The following is a 25,199-nucleotide window of genomic DNA, read 5'->3' on the forward strand; positions in this document are numbered from 1 at the left end:
TAAAAGTCTATACTCTTCTCCCTTTAAATGGTGCTGTTAGCAGCAGCTAAATGTATTTTGCCAAAGGTGCATTTTTGAAAGAATTTCAGGCTTTTCTGTTACTTCTTTCTCATCTTACTACTACTTATTTTTCATTACTTTTTCCTACTTTTTTCATGAAAAAGACAATTGAAAAACCAGTGCCTATGCTATTGCTTCAGAAGGAAAATCCCTAAACCCAGAAATGTTAGTTTGCTCATTCTGCCTCACAGGCAACATATATGCTTCTGGTTTGATCCCTGGATGACAACACTTAAAGCAATCTGGATCCAACCTCTCAGATTCTGCTAAAAATGCATTGATTGGAGGGAAAGGGGAATACTGTATTTTAAAAGGAATTCTCATATTTAGGACCCTTCTGGTCAGCAGTCACTCTCACCAGTTGATGACACTGGCTGCAGTTTTGCAGCAGACAGGATGTGTCAGCTGCCTTTGACATTCAGAAAGAACTACAACAAGTTTAAAGAATTCAGGTGCTCCCAGACAAGAATAAAGGGAACCTCTTCTACCTCACAGAGACCATTAAAAACTTCACAACTCCTCCTGAAATCTAAGCCTCCAACTGGCCTTTTAAACATGTTCACAGCCGTGTAATCATACCGAACAAGCACCCAAATTCTTTCAAGGGTCCATTTAGCTCCTGCAGCTGATCCAAGAGCAGGGTGAAGAGACCAGGCTGGTGCACACTATGTCACGTTAAGGAGAGTGAAATGAAAGGCCCAACACTAAACTGGATTCTCTCCAAAATGCTTAGGGCCTCAGCAAGCTACCACACTGGTGACAGCTTTAAATGTCAGCACAAACTTCCTTTAGTCAGAAGGTCCTTAAAACAGGAGACTTAACTATGTCCTTGAGGTTTGGAATTCCTCTTAAGAGTCTACTACCCTCACCCTTTCTACAAGGGATGCATTTAACTGGGTAGTGATTTACCCCTGCTCTGCCTGGATGTTTGGGACCATACTCCTTTATGCCATGTTATTGTCAGCCAACCTTGTTCTCGGGCATTACACTCTCTGAACTGAGACGGTGAAAGAATGCCTGTAAAACAGACTAAACAACCTTTTATTGTTAGGCAGCACTGATACCATTCATGGTCAGCCCAAGGTTTGAATATTAAACAGCCCATCTTTCCCAGTACACTCAGGCACTCAGATAACTAAAAATGTCTCCTCCTGTGGGTGTAACTGAAATATAGCTGATCCCAAGGGAGAGAAATTACAGAGGGATTGCAAATATGATTTGGAATAGCTGCAGAAGCCAGTGCAAGGGGCTGAGAACTCTAAGCCTCGGGCTGTTCAGCACCACATATAAGCAGCTCTCATGTGGTCTGAACGAATGCTACATGAGAGGCAAATTGTATCTCTAGGCAGCTTCTTTCAGGAAGGGCTTCACAATCCTGGGAAAAAAACCATCTTACTTTTCAGGTTGTCTGTGTGACAACCTGAGTAAGAACTCGCTGCTGATACAAACTGCAACAGGTACAGGAACTGTGTGAGTACTGTAAACACAGGCACATGAATTTAAACCAATTTTTGTTTACTGACAGGACACATATTATGTACTTCACTACACACACCACAACACACCTGGGTGTTCAGCTTCTGGTTTTCAGCACTTGACTGCTTTATTTTCTGCTTTGTATCATCTTGACCTTTAGCTACTGTAATGATCACAGACCTATTTATTTTGATAAACCAGCTAGCTGAAGGCCAGCCAGCAGAAAGAAGGCACCGCATTTGCTGTGCTGATATTGGGTTTGCTTTGCTATATTGACTGCAGCTTGTCATATAGATAATTTCTTTCAGCAACAAAGTTGGTGGCCTTGAGGCAAAAACTCTTAGAAGTCACACTAGGATCAGGTTCCATGTTGCTGACAGTTCCTGCTTGCTCTGACAATGCTCATGAATATCCAGGCAGGTTTCAGCTTTCCTCTTGGGGATTGTGGAAGCTCTGTGGGAAGCTAATCAGAATCTGTGCTTTTGCACAGAAATGGTGAGCACTGTGTTTCCACTCAAGCACCAGTTTACACCAAAGCCACTGAGGTGTCACTGTAAACAGGTCTCTGGACCTTCCCCCATCCCAGAGCTGGCTGCTGTGCACAGGGACACCCAGTCTGGCTTGGGACCAGGTCACCTCTGCACAACTGACCCTTCACTGGATCAGTCTGGGAGCAGTCTGAACCTTCTACCTGCAAGGGGGCTCTAAGGCACCCTGTTCCAATAGTTCAAAACAAGAACCAGCTACATCAGGTGACAAATCAACACATAAAAAGGCAGGAAGAGAGGTCAAACCCAAAGCAACAGTAATTTAAGGCTTAAAAAAAAAGTAAACAAAAATAGACTTTTATCTACATTTTTATTACAGTGAGATGGACAAAATGAGCAAATTGAGGAAAATGTAATGAACGATGTCTGGTAACATTTCAGTGTGTTTTTGAAAATTGCCTTATCTTGACCTTTAAAATGACTCCTGGGACATGAACCGTAATTACAGTCGAGTCAGAAATTCATCAAGGCTCCTCTGAGAAACTGAACCATCTCAGAAGCATGTTGTATGAATTCCTCAGAGGACTTGAAAACAGTGGCTCTTCAGTAAACAAATATTTTTCCTATCACCTTCCTGTCTAGAACTTTCAAAACATATTTCAATTGTTGTTGTAAAATAATCCTTCTGCTTATCTAGACTAGAACACAGCACCATTTCTCCTACAGCATATTTCCCTTTGGTGAATAACAAAATAAATTCTCAGCTAATGAAATAAATCTAGCAGAACAAATCTGCATATATTTTAAACAATATATTTGCATTATAAGTCTGTAAAAGCACTTTTAAAGTCAATTTAAGGCTTATCTTTTATGTATGGCTAAAGATGACAAAGAGTAGACTGCAAGAACAGGAAGGTCATCCTTAAAGTCCAAAGCAATTAAGACTTAGCTTATTTATTACTGGATTTAAGAAGCTGCTTCTTCCCCCTAAGAATTGTTCCACTACTTCTAAAAAAAAAAAAGTTTTTTTTACTCATTGTTAAGCCCTTGCTGGCACTGAGATGTTTTGCCTGTGGGTTATGAAGACAGTCTCTGGGAAACATTTTCACTAATTCACTGAAGTCAATGGCATTAGATTAGAAATGTCAGCTCACATAAACTGTAAAGAAAAAGACAAAAGCTAACAAGCCTTGCTATTTCCAGCACAAGTCTGAAACTCGTGCAATATTCCTAGGTTTGCCTTGCCAATCTGCCTTTTCCTTGGCTCCTGGAACAAACATAACCAGGTTAACCCACTTGTGTTATCTATATCAAATACATCCATCTTTGCTAGACTATACCTGGGCTAGCAATTTTCTATTCTATGCAAGACAGATCTAACAGTCAGCACTGTTCAGATCAAAACAAATAACTAATAATTTGGATTTTTCTTCCAGGAATCATAGTGAAGACACTGAAGTTCTTTTGGAGAAAGGAGATAATTATATATTACATGAGGTATTTTAACAAAGTGCATTTTCTCACTGGAATACATCCTAAAATAAATATCCCTAGTTTAAACCTCCTGGTGCAGTGAAAGAGAACAGAGTACTAAAAGCATCCCTGTGTCCAGTGTGAGTTAAATTTTCACATCATGATTTAACACTTGTTATTTATTCTTAGAAACTAATATTTGCATTTCTATACTATCTTCCACCTGAGAATATCAAGGACCTGACAGCTTCCTGATGATCTTCTCTTTCCAGAAGCACTCAGATCAGGTAAAAAGGTCCAGAAAAAAAGTACAGTGAGATTTCTGCATCTTGCCCAATGTCAAAGAGGAAGATGACAGCAAGACAAGTCTGATATTCCTTCCCCAGTGTTCAACTCACAGATGTCCACTCTTTCTGCACTGATCCCCTTTGTAACATTCACCACTTTTTTGTGTGCAGCATGTTCTCAGCAGCCCAAGAAGACATATAATCTAGTAAACCAAGGTACAGAGTACAAAAGAAAATGGAGCTACTATTTATTACTTTGAGATATGACCTCTTACCAACATATTTAAAGCAATTTCCAAGTTAGTCTTTATCATCAATGGAAATTTTATTTATATTTTCAACATGAAATACATTAAAATACAATGCTGGGCTGACACACATGCTTTCCTGCGAGAGGGATCAATTCTGTTTTGCATATTCTGATTTTAAATAGTTCCAAGTCCTATTTTAAACTTTTTCTGTACTCTGCTGTTCATGATAATTTACTCATTATTTATAAAGCACCAATTACAGGCTGTACATAACTAGGGAGTGATGACACACAACAGAAGACAACAATTACTTGGCTGTGGACTAGGAAGTGCTAAGTTACATATACATTTCTTCAAAATTCAAAAGCCAGCTTCCGTGGAGTCATGAACTGCTTCACAATTTCATCTGTGACCTGCTTCCTTCTCTCCTGATGAGCTGCTACCAAGGGCTGCATTGTTTCAATAAGTACCTTCTTCAGCTCTCCTGTGAGCAATTCCCCACTGGTGTAGGCCTGTCAAGAAAGTGTTGGTTGCTGAACATGGTGCCATTCACAAGAAGACTCAGTGATCAGTATTTCTTTAAAAGACAGATTTGGATTACTTAAAAGTAAGTACATGCCTTGGAAGATTATCTGGTATCACTCTGAAAATGAAACTTGCAGAGTTGATTGTTGCCTGTTAAAACATTAAGGTAGCTGGCAAACTTTGTATGTACAAGTTATTATAAGGACTGAATAAACTACATTCACTAGTGTAACTAGGAAATCCTGTAATTACTTGCAGGAAACTGCAATTTTCCTCCCCAGAATCCCAGTTCAAATAAACAGTCTAAGCCTTTATTTTCCTCAAAACAGGTACAAATGCTCATATTTTTCTCTCACTGCATTTGGTAAGAGATTAGATGTGATTTAAATATCCTTTTTATAGCAAAGACACTCAGAATCTATGTTCACACTGTAGTCATATTCACAGCTGGTAATCCACTCCATTGCTCAATACTGAAATGCTTTAGCTTAGAAGCACAGGCCAAGTTTATTGGTTCAGCCACATTTGCCAACCATGGCTGGGACAGTTCAGCTATATTTGAAATGACAATAAACATGATTGCCTCCCCTCATCATCAAGCCATTTGTAACACCTGCTCAAGGTGTAAATGCTGCTGATGTTCACTCAGCAAGAGTAAAATACATTAACAAGAACAAGTGGAATTGTAATTTCAGGGTATGGTTTGAGGTCTGTATGTTTGAAGTCTGTATTGGGGGTGTTTAGTCTGGAGAAAAGGAGACTCAGAGGTGACCTTATCACTCTCTGCAACTTCCTGGAAAGTAATTGTAGTCAGGTGGGGTTGGTCTCTTTCACCAGGCAGCAACTGAGAGAACAGGAGGACACAGTCTCAAGCTGCATCAAGGGACATACAGGCTGGATGTTAGGAAGAAGTTTTTTACAGAAAGGGTGATAAAGTTCTGGAATGCTCTGCCTGGGGAGGTGGTGGAGTCACCATCCCTGCATGTGTTTAAGAAAAGACTGGATGTGGCCCTCAGTGCCAGGGTTTAGTTGAGGTGTTAGGGCTGGGTTGGACTCGATGATCTTTAAGGTCTCTTCCAACCTAGTCCTTCTGTGAATTCTTTTTTGTGCTTGTTAGTTTGTTATAAAAACACCAATGCTACTTTCTCTGGAAGTGCCCTCTGGTGCTAGAGGTGAAGCAGCTGCACTGATGCTGCTACAGTGGGTGAGTTCACATTTTCTACCCAGGTTCTGAGGCACCACTGCAGCGAGCTGCAAGCTGTGGGCCAGGCTTTGTGCTCTGCAGCACAATTAGGCTGACACTCTTGCAGCTGACATTCTTGCAGTGGCTGGAGATCAATGAAAAAAATCTCTTTAAGTCAAATGTGCTTCAGGTTTCCATAAGGAATTTACAACAGCACAGAAAAGAGTAGCTATCCAACCCTGCTCTTGTGTGGGAAGGAGTAGAGGGCTGGAGAAGAATCTGCAGCTCTTGATTTCCTTGCAGCTGTTCCCAGCAGGAGAAAGCTGATAAACCAATGTGACATGGGTGTTATCTACTGCAGCTCCTGCCTTCCAGAGCAAACACACCACCTAGCATTGGTGAGGAAAGGAAGGGAAGTGGCTTGCTACCAGCCCTGGGGACAAAAGTCTGACAGACAGCCTTAAAGAAAAAGCAACATATATGAAGCAGTTTTCACCTGGGATCAATGAATCAATTCCTCAGAGCTATTACATTTCTTGTGATGATGATAAAAAACCAAAACCCAGCAAGCTTTAGACATGTGCTTTCCTAGTTTTGCAGAATGTTTAGGTACTTTACAACGAGGAACAGGCAGAGCGTATTATACAATTAAAACCACACTAATCCCAAGGTGACCTCATTTGAAAGGTAGGGAAGATACTGTCCCACAGAGTGTTGGAGATTCCTGTGAAAACACTGGGGATTTTTTGTTTTAAAGGAGATGGATTGGCCTGTGAGAAAGAACACTGCAAAGAAACAAAAACTGAAATACTAATACTGAAACTTGAAAGGGATGGAGAGCATAACACCAAATTACCTTCCTGGAGAAGGTCCTCAGGAGGACTGAGGCACAGCTTTGTCCTCAGAGCAGGGAATGAATAACCCTGTGAGCAGTTTGGTTACTCACCTGCTTCAGCTGCTCGAGCCTGTCATCATCTTCCAGGAAGAAAGTCAGGTACATAAAGGACACATCAACGTCACAGTTGCCTCCGTACTTCCTGTGCTCCTCAATGGTGTCCCTGCCTCCTGAGAAGGCATGCTTGTTAATCTGAAACAGCAACAGGAGCTTGTTAATCTGAAACAGCAACAGCAGCTTGTTAATCTGAAACAGCAACAGCAGCTTGTTAATCTGAAACAGCAACAGGAGCTTGTTAATCTGAAACAGCAACAGGAGCTTGTTAATCTGAAACAGCAACAGCAGCTTGTTAATCTGAAACAGCAACAGGAGCTTGTTAATCTGAAACAGCAACAGGAGCTTGTTCATCTGAAACAGCAACAGGAGCTTGTTCATCTGAAACAGCAACAGGAGCTTGTTCATCTGAAACAGCAACAGGAGCTTGTTCAACTGAAACAACACCAGCAGCTTGTTCATCTGAAACAACACCAGGAGTTTGTTCATCTGAAACAACACCAGGAGCTCCTGCTGTAATTCCCACCACAATCAGGATTACTTCACTGCAAACAGAGATGTGTGATGATCCTCCAAATTCTTTACCCAGGATTAGCTGAGGAATGAGTGGAACAAGTTAAAGCAGAGCCTCAGGACTGAAAAAAGGAGGTCATTAGAGCCCAGCAGGGAAAAATGGCTGTACACATACTCCTCAGACTGCATAATCAGAATAAAAATAAGTGAAAATTAAAAATAATCTACCCAAGACTCAGTCAAAAAAAATTTAAGTTCCTTTTGCTGAAGTTGTTGGATAGAATTTGTGCTTACAGAAGATGTACTTCATGTAACAAAAATTAAGATATTTACTTTATCAAGAAGCTAATTTTGGAAGAGATGAAGAAGGCATGGAAAATCCTGCAGAAATCCTAGAGATAAACTTATCCCTTTTTGTGGAAAAGAAAAACAAGAGAAAGCAAAGTTAAACATTACAAAAGTCTGTCTAGAATGCTTAAAATCAGGCCAATGCCCAATTGTTCAGTCTAAAAATGGAATATTTGCTGACAGTCTCCCTTTCTTTAAGCACAGTTTCCTATAGGCAGATGAACAGCACTACTGAACAGATGTAATTGCTAATCCCATTCCCAATAAATTCAGAAGCCACTGGCCTATTTTGAGCATTTACACATATGTAGAACTCTCTGAGGATGCTAATCTTCCTACAAATATAAAGAAAATAAATTGCTAAGTGGAGGAAAAAAATATTTCTTAACCATATGCTGAGCTTTCATTTAGCTCCTGTATCTTTTGAGATACTGTTACCAACCTGCCAAGAGACACATTTGCATATGAAGTAGGGTTTTTTTTAGTTCTGGTATCCAGGAGCTGTTATATATTTACAATTTATGAACATTCCTATTATCTGTATAGACTGTCTAGTGCTTTTTTGAATCTCCCCAACCACCAAGTTACAGATGACATCTTGTGGCAAAAAACTACAATCAGAAATCAGGGACTGATGAATATTTTAAGGCAATGAACTGCCATCTGCCACACACATCTATTCTTATATTGTAGGGCAGCCTGAATAGCTGTCTCAGCATCTGTAAAATGAAGTTTCTACATAGTCTTCTGCACTGACCTTCCTCCTTAGTAGATTTTGCAAGCCTGTATGAAATTTTTTCAATGCCCTTTATCTCTACAGTTTGTGTTCTTCCTAAACAGAGAAGGATTAAATACAACATGACAGGTGAAAGCATTTTTTTGTTGAAACAAAAAATGATTCCTTTCCTCATCTCAAATTCACTTTTTACATATTCTGGCATCTACTCATTAACTGAGGGTTTCAGTGACCCATCCATAGTGATGCACTGATCTTTTCCCCCTGAATGTCTCCGAATCCCTCAATATGTCTGTAGACATAAAATCTAAATAACACTTTAGGAAAACAAACAAGTAACTGAATTATAATTTGCTGATAGGTACAATAAGAATAGTTTATTGAAATGCTGTCACTCATCTCATTAGATTACCTAGAATCCTCTTAGCCATTTCCACTACATAGTAATTTTTTATCTTCCATTACTAGTTTTGAACCTCATTAATTAGCAATGTACTAATAATTTGAAAAATGCTGTAAGCAGTAATTTTTTTTTGTTCAGCGTAGCATTCTCTTTTTAACCTTCAATCATGACCAGAAGTCACCTTTCCTAATATATTTGTTTCTTTATTTGCTATAACAGTATTTGGTCTTTCACTGAAGCTGTATTTCCATAAAGACTTGTTTCTGATGGGCTTCAGGAGCTGAGTTTGTCCACCATTACTCAACATTTAAAATGTTCAGATTTTTCTTTATGTCGTTTTTATTCCAAGTAGCTAGAAACACTTTTTTTTTCATTTTTTCAAGTAGTTTAAAGACAGTAGAATTAGGACTTATGAATGTGGATCTCATTGCAGATCACAAGTTATTTGCCAGGAAAAAATCATGGAAGAATGTTACCAATATTACCATTAACCATGTATTCTCTATTCTGAAATTAAAGTTTTTTTTTTTTTTTTTAAGTAACTCTATAATTGTGCAAGTTAACTGGAATTATTATAACACACATGAAGAATTCTAATTCTTCAAAACAGCACTGCTTAATCAGTTTCTACAAAGGAGAATGAAGCATTATGGGGTGGCTGTCAAAGAGAATTAATCCAAGCCTGCCCAACAGAAACAACATTAACATATTTTCTTCTTGTTTTGACATTTATTTAATGCCTGGTTTCATGCCTACAAATTCATTCCCAAGGAATGATTTTCATTTTCTTTAAATACCACAACACAGGTGAACTTTTACAAAACTACATCATTTGACACCAGAAAAAAGCAATCTTCCTTTGAACTTAGAAACAAACTAGGAACATACTCAGAAAAAAATTTCAACCCTTCTGAGCTGAAATTCAGCATAATGTTTATTTGGAAACTGGAGTGAGCAGATTTCTTTGTGAATTGGCAGCAACAGATTCTCAAGCAGCAGGAAAGGTCTGACCTGTGTTGTAACTAACATCATGCAATGTTTGCATGGTGCTCCCAACAAGGAGAGGCAGTCAAGAGAAAGAGCTGTGTATTAGGTTTACATCATGGCCTGTCAGATTTCAAAACTATGGCAACATAAGATTTATTTTAATAGCATGAGCCTCCACAGCTCTTATTCTCACACCACTGCTCTCCAGGTATCAGAAAAACAAACGTGTTGTACACTTTCCCAGCTAATATTGGCACTATCAGACTAGCTGGTAAGGTAAAGTGTCATATTTGATAGTTTAGCTAAATTTGCATAACTCAGTCAATTCCTGAAGATGCTTTGCCATGAAATGTATGGAAAACTCGATTCACACATGTTCAAGGAAAACACTAAAATCTGCCATTGTAACCAGAAGGATCTCTGAAGGAAGTACCAGACAGCTGAGGGGGAATCAAAGGAGGGTCAGGTAGGAGCTGGGCCAACCTCTGCAACACTTTCTGATGAAGCTGGAGACTCTTCTACCAATGTTACCTACAGACATGGCTCAGTGGTGGACTTGGCAGAGATAGGTTTATGGTTGAACTCTATGATCTTAAGGCTCTTTCCTGACCCAAATGGCTCTATGATTCTATGACCTCTCCTTTTTGTTGTAAAGCTTCATCCTATCAGGTTTCACAAGTCCTTACCTTTGTCTTGATTTGCTTGGGTGTATCAGTGAGGAAGATGGAGGAGTTTGGGTCACTAGCACTCATTTTGGTCTGTGCTCCTTGTAGGGCTGGGAAGAAGACTGAGTGGAGTAAGGCTGGTTTAGGCTGTCCAATTCTTGGTGCTACATCACGGGTCATTCTAAAATAAGGATCCTAAAACAACCAATAAAAGCACAGAATAAAGCTGAAAAATGTGATTTGAAATCAATTCTGATTGATGCTGACTCATTCATGCCATAAGAAGTGATGTCAAAAAACCAAAACCTGAAAAAAGCAAACAATGAAATATTCCAGAACCTACTTTCAATCCAGTTCATTCAGAACACCAACAAAAAAAATCCCCTTTTTTTTCCTTTTTCATAGTGCTGTATACTCTGATTCCCTTAAGTAATAGGCATATTTACAAAATTTTACATTAATTCAAATAGTTGCTAAAACTATGCTTAATATGCCTGGAGATGGATACAGCCTAAGATGAAAGCTTTCTCCCAAAGCATTTTAACAACCAGCAGAGAATCTGAACTAAATCAGCAAGCAAGCTGGGAGTGCTGTGCTGATGATGTGACTTAAAACCAAAGTGAAATTCTATTTCATAATATTGTGGCTGATTAATTTGATTACATCATCTTCCAGCATCTGTCCCTGTGACTAAAATAGCTAAAGATTCAGACAGTGCAGGATGTGATTCCTAGAAATACCACTTAAAGACAAAACCCTATTACTCTCATTTGAATCTGATGTTCTTTCAGTTCTCTAAATCTGAATTGTTAAAATTCTGCAGCCTTTCTGGCAAACTATTTCAGTGCTTCTTCATTCTTACTGAGACAGGGTTTTTCCCCATGGTTCAACAGAAAACTCTTGTGCTGCAAGTTGAGCTCATTCCATCTTGTCCAAGTTACCATGGAGATGGCCAAACGTTTCTTCCTACCCCCATGTCAGTGTGCTTTTGCATAGATGTTACAGTCCTTGCTTTCCTAGATGTCAGCTCAGTGCCAATGGAGCTGAGATCAAGAGAGATCCAAGACTGGATGAATACATGATTGTTGGGTTAAACTTTCATCTTTTAGGTCTTTCAGTTTCTACCCTAGAAAGGTGCCTGCAGGAATGTTTTACAGATGCCTTGAGATACCACCACCAATGGTACAATATAAAACCAAATCCATGAAAACCAAGTTAAAACATGATTTTCTTACCTGGTCAATAGCACATGGGATAAGACACTGAATATTCTCTTTGCCATTGAATATCTGTGGAAATGATGAACTGAAGGATGGAGCAGCTTGGATAGCAGGAAAGCTGATCTTACCTAAAAAACATGTTTGGAAAAGCTAAGCAATCAACAGAAGCAGTGATAAATAGAGAGAATTTTTTGCAGGCTGTAAAATGCACAAGTGAATTATCCAAATACTCAGTTGAAGACCAAGCTCTATCTTTATCAAGCTCTGCTGCCTTATCTGAGGAAACCTTTTCACCTTTACCTTCTGCAATATCAACAAACCTTCAACTGACATAGAAAAGGCAAGCTGTGACCACACTGACTTCAGCAAAAGTTCATCACTGCATACTCTCTTGATCACTGAACTATCTGCCCTTTCCAGAAACAGAATTGACTAAGCTTTCCATTTTTTTTTCACTTTGTGAGAGAACTGCTACAGTCATCACATAAGCTTCCCTCTAAGATCTTAAATCACTGCTATAATCACTCTGTACTCATGGAGCATCTCAGATATGTCCAGTTTTCTTTTTTATACAGGGCTTAATCCCAGTGTGGCCAACCTGGAGCTTATCAAAATCCTATCAGAACAGTCAGCAAGTGCTGGACTTTTACACACACGTGATGAAGTCATAATCACAATACCATCTTTTATCAGAGCACTGCTAAAACAAGTGGAAACCTGTTCCTTGGTTACAGTGAAGGCTGGAAGTTGTCACTGGCCTAATTACTGGATAAAGAATCATGATAATGCTGAGAAACATCCAGGATTTAATGTCATTTTTACACAGAATCCTTTCTCTTGGCCAGGTGACAGAAACCTGCAATTGCAGTGAAGTAAATGGGAGACTTGAGTTACTTGATAATTTAGACTTGATAATTTAGGCTATTCAGCACCCAACTTTTTTCAAATATGTAAATGCCTATGTGTACTAATGCAACCATTTCTGATAAGTTTCCTTACAAGTTTGGCATAGAACTTGCTAGAGGGTAAGATTGCCTATAGCTCCAGTCACTGTAACAAAAGAATAAAAAAGAAAATAAAAGAAAAAGTTGTTCTCTGTTTTGGACTCCTTAACATTTGTGTTTTGTACTTTGCTCTTACTAAAGTCAAAAAGGTGGAAGTTATGCTAGAAATTTCATTGTAAAGTATGTTCTATTCTGAAGGAACAACAATAACATCAGAATCTGCCTAGAAACATAATCCTCCTGCTTTTTCTGCCTGTTTCATGAGTGGCACACTAATCTCTTTAAACTCTTATTTAAAATAGCTCAATTGAAAGTGAAAGCAAGCACTGTTTCTTGTAACTGGTACAATTTCCTACCAATGCAATCGCTGTCTGTAAAGCCAAAGATTCCTTTCACTTGGTTAAATGTGACATGCTTCTGAACTTTGACAATGTTTTTGTAGAATCCAGCACTTGTCCTGTGAGAAAAAAAAAGTGGAAAAATAAAATGAGAAGAGGAGGAGAGTGTATGTACAAACTTTGACTGCAAAAGCAGAGAACATCAAAAAAACTGCAGGATTAAGTCTCAGTTTCAGACTTTTTGTGGCCCATTGAGATGATAATTAGAGAATAATTTACAAACAGGAATTTTATGTCTTGAAAGTTTAATTTATTCTTCCCTTCCCCCAATAATTACTACAAAGATTCTTTAAACTTCACTCAATTTTGTATTATTAAAATAATTGACCACAACAAGTTGATGCAATGCCTTTTATTAAAGCAAATAAAGTGTAAACACATCTGAGAGATTTTGATACCATCTTAAGCAAATCAATCAGGAAGTTTCCTGGTGGTTTAGGTATTTTTACATTTCAGCTGGTTTAATATATTTTTCATAATTTACACATTGCACACACAAGTATTTGCTCATATGTTATACAGGAGAATGACAATATATATAAAATGTTAGAGCAGAAAAAATAATATGTTTCCATTTCAAGTATTACAAAACTTGTCCTGAAGCTTTCAAATTTAGACACACTTATGTTGTCAAAGTTAGGAGAGAAAATACAGAGAAAATATGGACACTTTTTTCACTACAATGCTCAAAAGAAATTCCTACTTACCCTAAATAGTCTAAATCTGAAAATATAAAGGTTTTATTGACGTCAAAACCACATGCAATGATGTCTTTTGCATTTTCTTTAGCATATTCATATGCCTTCTCAATTGTCATGTCCTTCCAGAGGTATTTCTCATCATCAGTTAACTGTATTACCAAGGGAACATCAAATACTTCTTGAAGCCACCTAAGAGAAGCAGACATGTTTTATCCTAAATTAAGTTAAAATGAAGATGTAAATCATGCAGCTAAAATATTTTTATGTATTTAAACCGTATGTGGAGAGGTCTGCTCTTTTCTTTGCATGTTTATATTTATGTGAACAGATAAAATGTTCTATACAGATGATAATGACAACTTAACTGGAAAAAAGACTCACGTGACAGAGCTCACCAGTTACAAAGGAACAAGAATTCAAAGAGGTTTTACCTTTCTGAGCCCAATGTCTCTGTGTCCTGCTGTTGCAGGCAGCACCTTACAGAGTAATGTTACTGAGTCTTGTAAGGAACTGGTTTTTAGGAACAGCAGAAATTCTAAGGAGTGCCACATGGCTAAGAGAGTAAGGAAAAGGGCTTTATGGTGATGCAGGGATTATGATCATTTCAGTGAAAAGGTAAGACTGAATTAAATTCATTAATATTCACTCCACACAATCAGATCTCCTTGCAATGTATCATTTTGGCAGTTTCCATAAGCCATATTTAATGTTTCTTTTGAAAAGAATGCTTTGATGAATACAACTGGTAGAAACAGCTTACTTTGTGAACAAAAATGGGATGAGATGACCAACGTGCATTGCCTGAGAGGATGGCCCTCTGCCTGTATAAAGGTAAAAGGGCTTCTTGTTTTCATAAGCATCAAGTACTTGGTCCATATCTCTAGAGAAAAAACAAAGAAAACAAGATACAACTCTTTAGCAAGAAATACCTATAGTAAAAAGCCTTTATTAAAAATCTGAGTGTTTTTAAAGCCAAAAGTATTTATAAATAAATTACAATATCTTAAAGGTCCTAGAAATAAGAAAGTTCTTGTTTTTCCTTCAGTCTTCATGGGGGAAAAAAACTCCATGAAAAATTAAATCAAAATTGAAAATTTAATGTTGAAATTGTGCAGCTTCTAAAATAACTTCACTGGATAATAATCTCTAGAGCCTAGCAAAACAGGGATAGGTTCTCAAACAGGTTCAACCAAGCAGTTTAGCTGACCTCTGGTGGAGGCCATGCTCTCAGCCATGCTCAGGGCCTTCTGTGAAGCCTGCTGGTGCCACAGCCCAAAGGGCCCTGTGTGCTAACATTAACCTGTGAAGGTCACTGGCAGGCTCATGCTTAAGATTATTCCCTGAGCCCTTTCTGTGCCACAAACAGATGCATGGGAACCCTGCTGAAACCAACAGTGGCACCTGGAGCTCTCTGCCAGGCCACTGCTTCTGGCTGCTGACACAGAGACAAAATGAGCCTGCACTCTGAGCACATTTCTTCAGTTTGGGGTTCCTGAGGACACAGCACAAACTCACGCAATCAAGAGTTTCGAGTGTTGCCAGGGGAAATCTGCAAGAGCTGCTAATTTCAAATGGCACAGTAGGTTTGCCTTGGCATAAAAGCACATGGTTTTTGCTAGTTACAGGCTTCTCCCAATAATTCTTGCAGGAAGTGTGCCCAACAGAACCTTTTGAAGTTTAAGAAAAGAAAAACTCACCTGTGGGAAAAAAAGATTCCTCTCCGTAGAAAGTGGTGAGGTTTTTGCCCAATGGCTCTCTCTATTCGATTTATCAGATCTGTGTCAATTTTACTGCTGCCAAACCGAACTATAATCATAAAATGTTAAAAAAAAAATTAAAATGAGCACAGCATAGCTACAGCCAGATCTTGGAATACCAAGAACATACCAATGCAGGCTGGATTAAAAAAGACATCTTCAAGTCAAATAGTCAATTTTCCTGATTCTTGCCTGAAGACCCAGCAGTCACCTCCAGTATTATCTCTATCCTAGGAGGCCCAGCTCACTAAAACATACAGTATTTCTCCATCCACAAATTACTGTAATTGCAGCCTCCTTACAGCAGAAGCAGTGATATTCCAAGCATTGCTATTCCAAGCAAAACATAAGAAACACATTCAGATCACCAGCTTGGCCTAAGCCATACAATAAAAATGCCTAAGAGGCTCTGAATGTTTCTCTTTTGATGTCCAAATTTTCTGCTGTCAGACAACATCTTTTGCTTTCACTCAAACGACATCACCAACCCCAAATACTCTTCTGCAAACTTAATTCTTCTTTAATATGTATATGATTACAGACACTGCTCCCCTCAAGAGGCTTGAAAAGGAAATGCATAATGCTCTTCATGGCAATCAGTAAGTCTTATGACTTGGTGGTTTAGCAAAGGCTGTGATAGAGTAAAATAGCAGTATTTTCCATATTCCCAGTAATTTTGGGATTTTAACAATCAGGCCAATGCTCTATAATTTAAATTTGTTTGAAAAAAAATCTGCGCAATAATCTACTGTTTGCTACTATTCTGCTTTATTCAATACTAGAATTATTCAGCATTGCACTAATGAAATGCAAAATGCATCACAAAATGGCAAATGATAATCTGAAAGAATGCTGAAAAGAGACCCAATGAGCATGAAAATGATTCAGCACATCAACAGCAACTGGTAAGAGGCTAATCTGACATCAACAGAAAACATGAAAATGCCCTGGATTAATTGGGACTGGCTACCCTAGAAATATTTGTGTACTGTCATAGCAAGTGATTAGAAAAGCTCTCTGGGGTATAGAACATTTCACTGGAAATGTCTAAAAATCTTTATTAAACATTCACAGGCTGCACAACTCCCTTTTCTTTGCCCATGTTCACCTCTTCTGTTAAAAGATGGATCATTTTTCCCTACCTCTTTCCTCTTATTTGAGCGTTCAGAACATCTTAGGCTGTCTGCTCACAAAGAATCTGCCTTTCTAAACAGCTTCTGACAGTCTCTGCTCCTAAACAAGCTTTAAAAAAATTCCTAATGTGCTTTTTATCTCTGGTGTTCTAGCTTTTACCAAAATACAGCTTTCAACTCACTGTGCAGAAGTCCTGAGAACTGCCATTTTCAAAAGCATATTTGCATTTGTTGAAATTCATTGTGTACTTCTTTGCCAGTGCCCTGTTACAACTACATAGAGAAATATATACTCCAATATTTGTCACACAGTAACTCTGGTGACCAGGCCAGTCTCAAGGATCTCAGAACAATCATGACAACAGGGAGAGGCAGCTGGAGGCTGGAAGAATGCAAATGCCAATCCTACCTTAAAGAAGGGCTAGAAGAAGGAATTGTGGAATTGAGGTGGACAGGCCAGTCCACCTCACCTCAATCTGAAGCAAATAATCCTGGAAATCATTCTTAAACATCAAATTTCTAGGGATGTTTATATCTGGTACTTAGCTGACAGAACCCTTCTTCCCAGAATATCTTCAGGCTGTTTTGTTGTGCTACCATACATTTATAATTGCACATCTAGGACAAGCATTTGAGAAGACCTCTTCCAATTCACACACTGCTTTCATTTTTTGTGTTTGATTAAACATAAGCACAGTGGCAACTTTCTCAGGTTCCACTAGTAACAGAATATAGGTGGCACAAAAATTTCCCTTAGGGTAGGAGCTATCCAATGTAACAACACCTTTAATTGTTATTTTTTAAAAGGGAAGGAAAAGAAGGAAGCTTATCAATAACAACCAGCTATTGCTTCACATCCTGAAGTGGCTAGGCTAGCATTCTCTGAAACATTTCCAACACAGCACTTAGAACAAGCAAAATGACTCATTTATCAAATTCAATAATCTGAGAGTAGTGTAAAGAAGTAAAAACCTTTTAGGGTAACCAACACTCTATGGAAGGTGAAAGGTCTTATGTACACAGTTACAGGAAAAAAAGGGCATGGACTGATTTATGATAAATAGTTTTTAGGAAGATCCTGAGATTGTGCCATCACAATTGTGCAATTGTTCCTTTTCTAAAATGCTCAGGACTCCTCCTTCCAAGAAAAAACCCAAATTACTTCTCTGTAACTCTTATGCAAGTAACAAGATCTTTTCCACTTCCAGATTCTAAAAAATATATTTTTTTCCTTCTCTCACCCTGACCTAAGATTTTCTTTGCACACTTCTCCCTTTCCCATTTTCTCTTTCTCCAGTTACTTCCTGCAGACTCAGCCAATGTGTGCATACATTTGACACAATCTCTCAGTAACATCACAAAGAATTAAAATACTGCTGACACAAGCAACTGTCCCCACAGCTGATACAATTACTGCAACATAAGGGTGTATGCTCTACTGTGAGCAAAAGCTACTAAGCAGACCTCAGCAATGTACAACTGAGGTACTAAACAGGAATTGAAGATTGACAATAATGAAAAAAAAAGGAAAAATAGAGAAATTAATGAATATTTCATTATAGAAGTTTCCATGCTAGACTCAAACAAGTTATTAAAACAGTAAACTGTAAAATCAATAAGGAAAATACCTAGACCTCTGTTTCTTTAACTACAAAACTTTGCAAGTTTTGTAATAACTCCATCTGAAACATTTTCCATTACACTGCATGTTTTGGAATGAGCTGCAACTCCTTCACTGCAGCCAGCCCTTGGCTGCCTGTAAGTGTGCCTTCTGAAGAAGTCATTAGATTAACAGATTTCTGCATTAGCCTTGGATCATTCCTGCCCTCTCCAATCTATAAGTGATGTGAGGAGTGGGTAGGAAGAATCCTTCAGGCTGCTGAAAATGCTCTCCTGCATTCCAGCCACTGAATACTCAGTCAGTGTCTTCACTAGTGTAATTTCTAATAACAGTCCTTACACCAAAAAACAAACCACACTAAAACCTGGATTTTGAACTTAAAAGTTCTTTGCAAATGATTTAAATCTTTCACAGGAAATCACCACCTGGGACATTTTCATCTCTTACAGCAAATTCTTTAGACATGGAAATGCTAAGATTAGACATAAATTAAATGTTACCTATGATGTTTTGATCTGGATTTGTTATGATGCCTTGCTGTTTCTGTGGTCATTAGGATCACTTTACATAAATTCCTTAGTAGCAGTGAAGGAAGAGTTATACCTATGAGCTTGTCATAATCCACGCCTTTAGCATTTGATGTCTGCACATTCCAGGGATCCACCAAATCCTCATCCTCTTCTTTAGTTGTACCATTGTTTATTAATAGAAGATCTTTTGGAGGCAAGCCTGCCTGATAATCTTGTCCTGTTGTTGTTTTATATGACAGTTTTAATGATAAGAGCATCCTCACTGCTGCATCAATTTCATCCTGAATAAAGGAAAAAACCCAAACAACTGTTTGCCTTAACATACTTAAAATAGACAATGACATTAATGTCCCAACCTTTCAAAATCCCACATCCATGCTTTGATCTGAATTGCATCATTAATAAACCCTAAACTCTGTTTTAGTTAAATGCTTTCAGCATCAATGTCAAGTGTAGAAGAAAAGCAAATACTTATTCATTAGAATATAAATCATCACCATTGCCAAGACATTTAAAGCAGCTCTGTCTTGCTTTTCAATTTCTGCCTAGGAAAAAAAATGCTTGCTTGCCTTTCAGAGGTATAACAAGCTCAGCACTTTTACCATAAATTAATAAAAGTATAAAAATAAAACATAAATTATGATCTAATTTACTTTACAATGTTTTTAGTGGTTCACCTTAAAACAATTTATTCATTACAATTCATTGACAGACTGGAAGAACACTAGAACAAGAAGTTATAGTTATGACCTCTCTAATATAAAGCTATTGTAAAATTTCATGCAAGCAATAAATAGAACAACACTTTATTTGACTCCCAGTGTTCAAGGCTTTCTCCCATAGGCAACACATTAAGAAAGCCCATTTTAAAACTGAGCTCTCCTTGCCAAAATAGTGATGACACAATAGGGAACCTGAAATAAATGGCAAATTACTAAATTATTTAAGGGAGATTTAGAAGGAACTGTCAGTATAGTTACAGGAAGACATATTTGATAATGTCTACAATAATGCCTGGAGAAAAAATTTTCATGAACCATCTAAATCCAGAGAATGCAAGTGACATAAATTTACTTGAGAAATAAATGCCTTGGATCCTGTCACATGGTATGGCAACTGGATGAAGCAGATTTCCAAGCCTAGGACTATGCTCTTACTTCAAGAGTAAAAACTTCAGTCCTGCAAGTGACAGCCTGGCTCCAGGTATGCCACAGTTCACAGAATGGACATAAACAGTTTTCAACAAGGGTTTTTCCCATCACAATGCAAAATAGATCTTAGAATGATAAAATTCTTCAGCACTCAAAGACATACCTAAACTGAAAAAAAATGGGTTCAAAACATGAAATGCAAATACCTTTGGTGCTTTTCCTGCTTTCAGTGCTCTGACTTTCTCTCCTTGTTCAGTCACTCTTTCAAACAGCTGAAGTGGACTCAGAGACTTCAAATCACAGTTGGGGCTGTCAGCCATTCTGCCAGACTGCACAAAGATCTGTTTAGGTACAACTCAACTGAATTTATCCTCTTCCAGCTCTTTGGCTTGGAGATTCAAAACAGCAGCAACAAACAGAACTGTAGGGCAAACAGTAGTATATTTTACTCTTTAGTGTAAGTCTTCAAGGTTAGGTGAACAGAATAAGAAAATAAAAACTACACTGATCCCTACCATATTCTAGTCATATCAAATTGATAAATGTGGAGACACAGTGAGCTTCAGTTTCACATAAAAATGGACAGAGACTGACAAGAGCACCAGGTAAATTTAGACCTTACTGTTTGTGTTGTCTGTCTACATATTTAACACTAGAACATCTTTTCAAAGTCAATTCCTGGCAAAAGAAAAGTAATTAAATACAGATATATACAATTCAGAGCATCTCAGAACAACTGATAGAGGCTATCTGATTCCTGATTAGTTAATGTTCCTGCACTGATAGCCTGTCAAATTATGAATGATGAGACTTCATAACTACAACATGGAATTTTGTCTCAGCATTTGTAATAGAGTGCTTCTGTCCAAAGACAGATACACAAGAGCAAAGCTTAGTCATCTTCTTCATGGCTTTCCTCCACAAGTCACAAAACACACTGATTGGTGAGAAATGTTGCTTTCCAAAGAATCCTTGGGTCAGCAGTAGGCTGAAAATTTGCCTGTGTTTCTCAGAACTATGCAGGAAAAATAACAGGAGATGGTTACAGATGAGGAGATGGCTGAGACTAAGAACACAGCAGTGTGCCCAAGCACGCTCTGCCATGCTGTGCCCATGGAAAAAACTCCTGACCTGCAAAGGTTTTGTCTCTCTGGAGAGACCCCCCAGCAAATTCCTGATCCACTGCAGTGCATGGAGCACAGACTGATTGAGGGTTGGCAAAAATACATGTTCTTTTGGCTCCCTTTTCCCAGAATTAAAACAAGCAAAAAAACCAAGCAAAACAAAACCAACTAATGTAACAGCTGCATTAGCTGTTCAGCAGTACTTCAAAACCTTCCTTCTACAAAATAATCAGTCTAATCACAACCTTGGCTATATGTACACAGTGCTTATTTAAGCTGCTACTGTAAAAAGCTTTCACCTGCCCAGCAAGCTTTGAAGGTCGATTTGGTAACCAGGTGGTTACCAAAACACACCTATCATTAGGGCTTTGTTTGCCAGGCAGCTGCACTATTCCCACATTTCAGCTTCAGTAGAATATCCTGAGAAAGTAACTAGAAGTGGATACATCCACTTGTTAATGTAATTTGTTTACTCTATTAACCCTTGGATTACCATACTTAGATTACAAAATAATACTTAATCTTTTAACCTAATTTGATCCCTTATAACTTCTTGCAGTTTGAAAGTGTGACTGAAAAAAAAAAGTAATTTGAAGCAGATCAAACAATTTTTGATACATTCCTGCAATTTAATTACATGTTTTTATTTGGATATTGCCTTCCTATTCTTCATGAGCAGAGAATATTTTAAGTGTTAAAAATGTATAGAATAAATACATATTAGAAAATATTTATGAAGATAAACACACACCCTTTCTGTAGGAACATGCCATTTATATTTACAGACTTCAAATTTCACAAAGTAATAAAAGTATAAATAAGAAATATAAATAATATAATATAATATAATATAATATAATATAATATAATATATTTCTTCGGTGTAGAACAAATTGTGACTTGTTGTTTTAACTTAATTCCTTATAGAACAGTCTTACTGATGGATTGCCTCCATTCAGAAAGGCTGAAATGACAGCTGACAGTTGGCACATATAATGGAAAGCAGCAAACCAGACCCCTTAAAATGTCTGGAATATTATGGATTTAAGCTGAAAAGAGAATCTCAAATGAAGGTGCATCTTCATTAAGAAGTAGCAAAAGTAGTGGTGCAACAAGACATGAGGATATAGTGACTATAAAATGCAAAACTTATGGACTGCTGCCTAAAGGTTATCTCTATTTACCTCAGCACTGCCCCTATTTCCCAGTGGAGTTCAAGCCAGGAATTAAGTGATGAGGAACACAGGTCTTTACCTTTCGAAATACAATAATGCAATTGTGAGCCACTAAAAAAAAAAAAAGTCTGGATATTCTACTATTTATCAGGATTTTTTTCCTTGCTTTCTTATTGATATTATAAAAATTAACATTCCCAGATAGATTACATACCATAGGCAAACAGATCTGAAGGAAAAAAAAGATGGGAATTGGAGAATAAGCTATTAGGATATTTAAGACCAGAGTACAGAATGAGCCAGTGTGAACTTGAAAGCCAAGATATGTGTGCTTTTTCTGCTCATGAAATGCAGGGAACTTATAATGGGTACTGCTCCTGTGTCCATTCCAAAATATTAAATTGCTATGAGACAAAGCTCAAAAATAATCCTAGGCAAAGGTATCAGAAAACTACTGCATCTTCCTCCCTTTCCAACTGGCTGACCATCACAGCTCTATCATCATTTTCACAGTCTGCAGTCTGATTTGGTAATTTAAAGACCTGAGAATGAAAAAACAGGGTTTCACACTAAGTTGAGAAGACAAACATTGCATGGAAGTACATTATGACTTTCAGAGATGACAGACCAGAACAAGCTTTCATGAGCAAATGAAAGAATGTGAGACTAAGTCTAACAGCACTTACATTCCTGAAAACTGTTTTTCCTCCTGTAAAACAAATCAAAACAAACAAGAAAAGTAAAATTAAAGTAGGTAGAAAATAGGAACTGGGCATTGAGACATATCATTGGAAACAAGCCTTGAGAGGCACTTCAACAGAGCTGCCCTTTATAGCAGACCTACCTTCCCAGTCACGGCACACTTCAGTTTATGCACGGAATTACAATAAAAGACTGCAAGACGATTCCCGAGATGACAGATAACATGACCATTCAAAGAATGAGGACTGACCAGCACATGAATCTTGGCTTTACTGCAGCTGTATCAGAGCAAAGCTCCCGCGCAAGGACCGGCCGTGCCCAGAATGCCAGCCCAGGATTACAGCCCGCAATGATTCCTCATCCCGCTGCTCCCCGAGCCCGGCGTCTGCAGCGCCTGCCCCGCCCTGCCCGGGCACGGCCAGCGGCCAGCTCTGCCCTTCGATGCGTTCTGCAGTGCCCGGGCCACCCGCGCTGCCCTCCCCAGGGACAGGGGCACTTCCACCGGGCCCTGCGGCGAGGCGGCCCCGCAGGGAACGGGGGCAAAGCCTCGAGTGCACCGCCCAAGGGAAGGAGAGAACGTGCCCGGCACAGCCCCTCCACACACCGCTCACGGGGGCGGCAGTGACCACCCAGCCAGCCCCTCTCCCGCCCGCCGGGGTCTCTCCCCGAGTGCCCATCCCGGTGCCCATCCCGCTGCCCGTCCCGGCGCTCCTCACCCGCCGCTCCGCTGTCACCACCATTGCATCACCCCAGCCGGCACGGCCGGTGCGCTCCCGGCTGGGAAACACAACCCCCCCGGAACCATTGCCTCACACAGTCCTCCCTCCTGCTTGCAGTCCCCAGCCCAAGGGAGCGCTCTCCATTCGGCTCGCAGGGCAGACGAGGAGCTCCTTCCCGCTCCGGGAGCCGCCGTCTGACCCTGCCCTTCCCAACCCGCGGCCCCGGCGCGGGGGCTGCGGCACACGGAACTGTTTGAGTGCGGTGCTGTGTTTTCGGCCGGCGCGTGTTTAGGAGCGGCGCGGCGGCGGCCGGCAGGTGAGTTCCGGGCGCGCTGCCGGGAGCGCAGGTACCGCAGGGGTGGCACCGGGAACCGAGACCGGGAACGGGAATCGGGACAAGGAACCGAGACCGGGAACCGGCACCGGGAATCGGGATCGGGACCGGAACGGGGCCGGGGGGCGCTGTCCCGGCACACGCGTGGCCTCGGCGCCCGGGGCTCTGGGTAGAGGGAAGGAGCGGCCTCAGTTGCCGGGGCCCTCCCGGCACCCCCTTCTTCGGGTGGGGCTGGACAGGGCCGGGTGTTCGCAGCAGCGTTAGGGCTGGAAGGGCTCTCTGGAGGTTATCCAGGCAGGGTCACCCAGAGCGGGTCACACAGTAACGCACCAGTGTGGGTGCTGGATGTTTCCAGGCAGGGAGATCCACACCTGCACTGAGCAGCGTGTCCCCCTGCTCTGCCACCCTCCGGGAAAAGAAGCGATTCCTCGCCTTGGGGTGGAACTCTTGGGTTTTAGTTTATGGCCATTGTTCCTCGTCCTGTCGCTGGGCACCACGGAAAAGCGCCTGGCACCATCCTCTGGGTACCCGCCTTTGGGACATTTGTGCGAATTGATGCGATCCCCTCTGTGCTCCAGACTAAACGCGTCTCCCAGGGTCTGCCATAAGAGGGATGCTCCAGACCCCTCACCATCTCTGTGGCCTCCACCGAACCCTCTCCATCAGCTTGTTCTTTGTCCCTCGGGGCTGTGGAGGGCCCGGGGAGGGCTGTGCCCCCCGTCCGACCGCCCGGCCCCGCCCGGAGCGACCCGCGGTGCTCTGTGCCTTGTCCCGGCTCTGCTGCCATCGCTGTGCCCCTAAGCTGGACACTCTTCTTCAGTGCCTTCAGATCAATCAGTCTTGTGGAAGCCGAGGAAAACCAAAATGCTGCAAACTTTTCTTTTAGCTGAATACATTGCACATCACACCGTGAATAAATTCACAGCCTAGTTACAGGATGGTTCCAGTCAGGTGCATGGTGGTTCCCCCCTGACCTCGCATTATTCTTTGGGTAGGGCAGTGGCTCTGGGTGGTGTTTCCTTAAAAACAGAACTTGATGGGAAGTGTTTAGATGAGAGACGTGCTTTGTTGTTACAAAAATACTGAGGTTTATGGGTAATGTGTGTGATGGAATGAGTTTATGCTGACCAAATCTAATAGGACAGTTTCTTTCCAGTTTCTCATGAGAAACACTTTTAACCTTGTGTTTGCAAGGCACTGTCTAGCACTTCTGAATCTCAGCTTGGGGTTGTTTTGTGTTAAAACAAACTAAAGTAACTGTAAGTCTAACCCAATCCACTTGTGTA

The 25,199-nt window shown here is 39.9% G+C and overlaps 1 protein-coding gene across 5 annotated transcripts; it reads right to left on the reverse strand.

The window, feature by feature from the left end:
• Window positions 1-4,084: 4,084 nt before the first annotated feature.
• On the reverse strand, window positions 4,085-23,618 carry WARS1 (tryptophanyl-tRNA synthetase 1). Of its 5 annotated transcripts, XM_058806943.1 has the most exons (13): window positions 23,577-23,609; window positions 22,845-22,867; window positions 22,168-22,237; window positions 20,066-20,280; window positions 18,782-18,989; window positions 15,365-15,473; window positions 14,428-14,547; window positions 13,674-13,856; window positions 12,925-13,025; window positions 11,580-11,692; window positions 10,366-10,539; window positions 6,690-6,830; window positions 4,085-4,547 (listed from the first exon to the last, which is right to left on the reverse strand). In XM_058806943.1, exons 4-13 carry the CDS (start codon window positions 20,177-20,179, stop codon window positions 4,389-4,391), a joined length of 1,422 nt encoding a protein of 473 aa, XP_058662926.1. In that variant the 5' UTR covers window positions 20,180-20,280; window positions 22,168-22,237; window positions 22,845-22,867; window positions 23,577-23,609; the 3' UTR covers window positions 4,085-4,388. The 5 variants fall into 5 exon arrangements, with proteins under 5 accessions (XP_058662926.1, XP_058662925.1, XP_058662927.1 ...); XM_058806942.1 differs by lacking the exon at window positions 22,168-22,237 and having other exon boundaries at window positions 23,577-23,618; XM_058806944.1 differs by lacking the exons at window positions 22,168-22,237; window positions 22,845-22,867 and having other exon boundaries at window positions 23,577-23,612.
• Between the last annotated feature and the right edge of the window lie 1,581 nt (window positions 23,619-25,199).

Source organism: Ammospiza caudacuta, chromosome 6, assembly GCF_027887145.1.
Source record: "Ammospiza caudacuta isolate bAmmCau1 chromosome 6, bAmmCau1.pri, whole genome shotgun sequence".
Taxonomy (NCBI): domain Eukaryota; kingdom Metazoa; phylum Chordata; class Aves; order Passeriformes; family Passerellidae; genus Ammospiza; species Ammospiza caudacuta.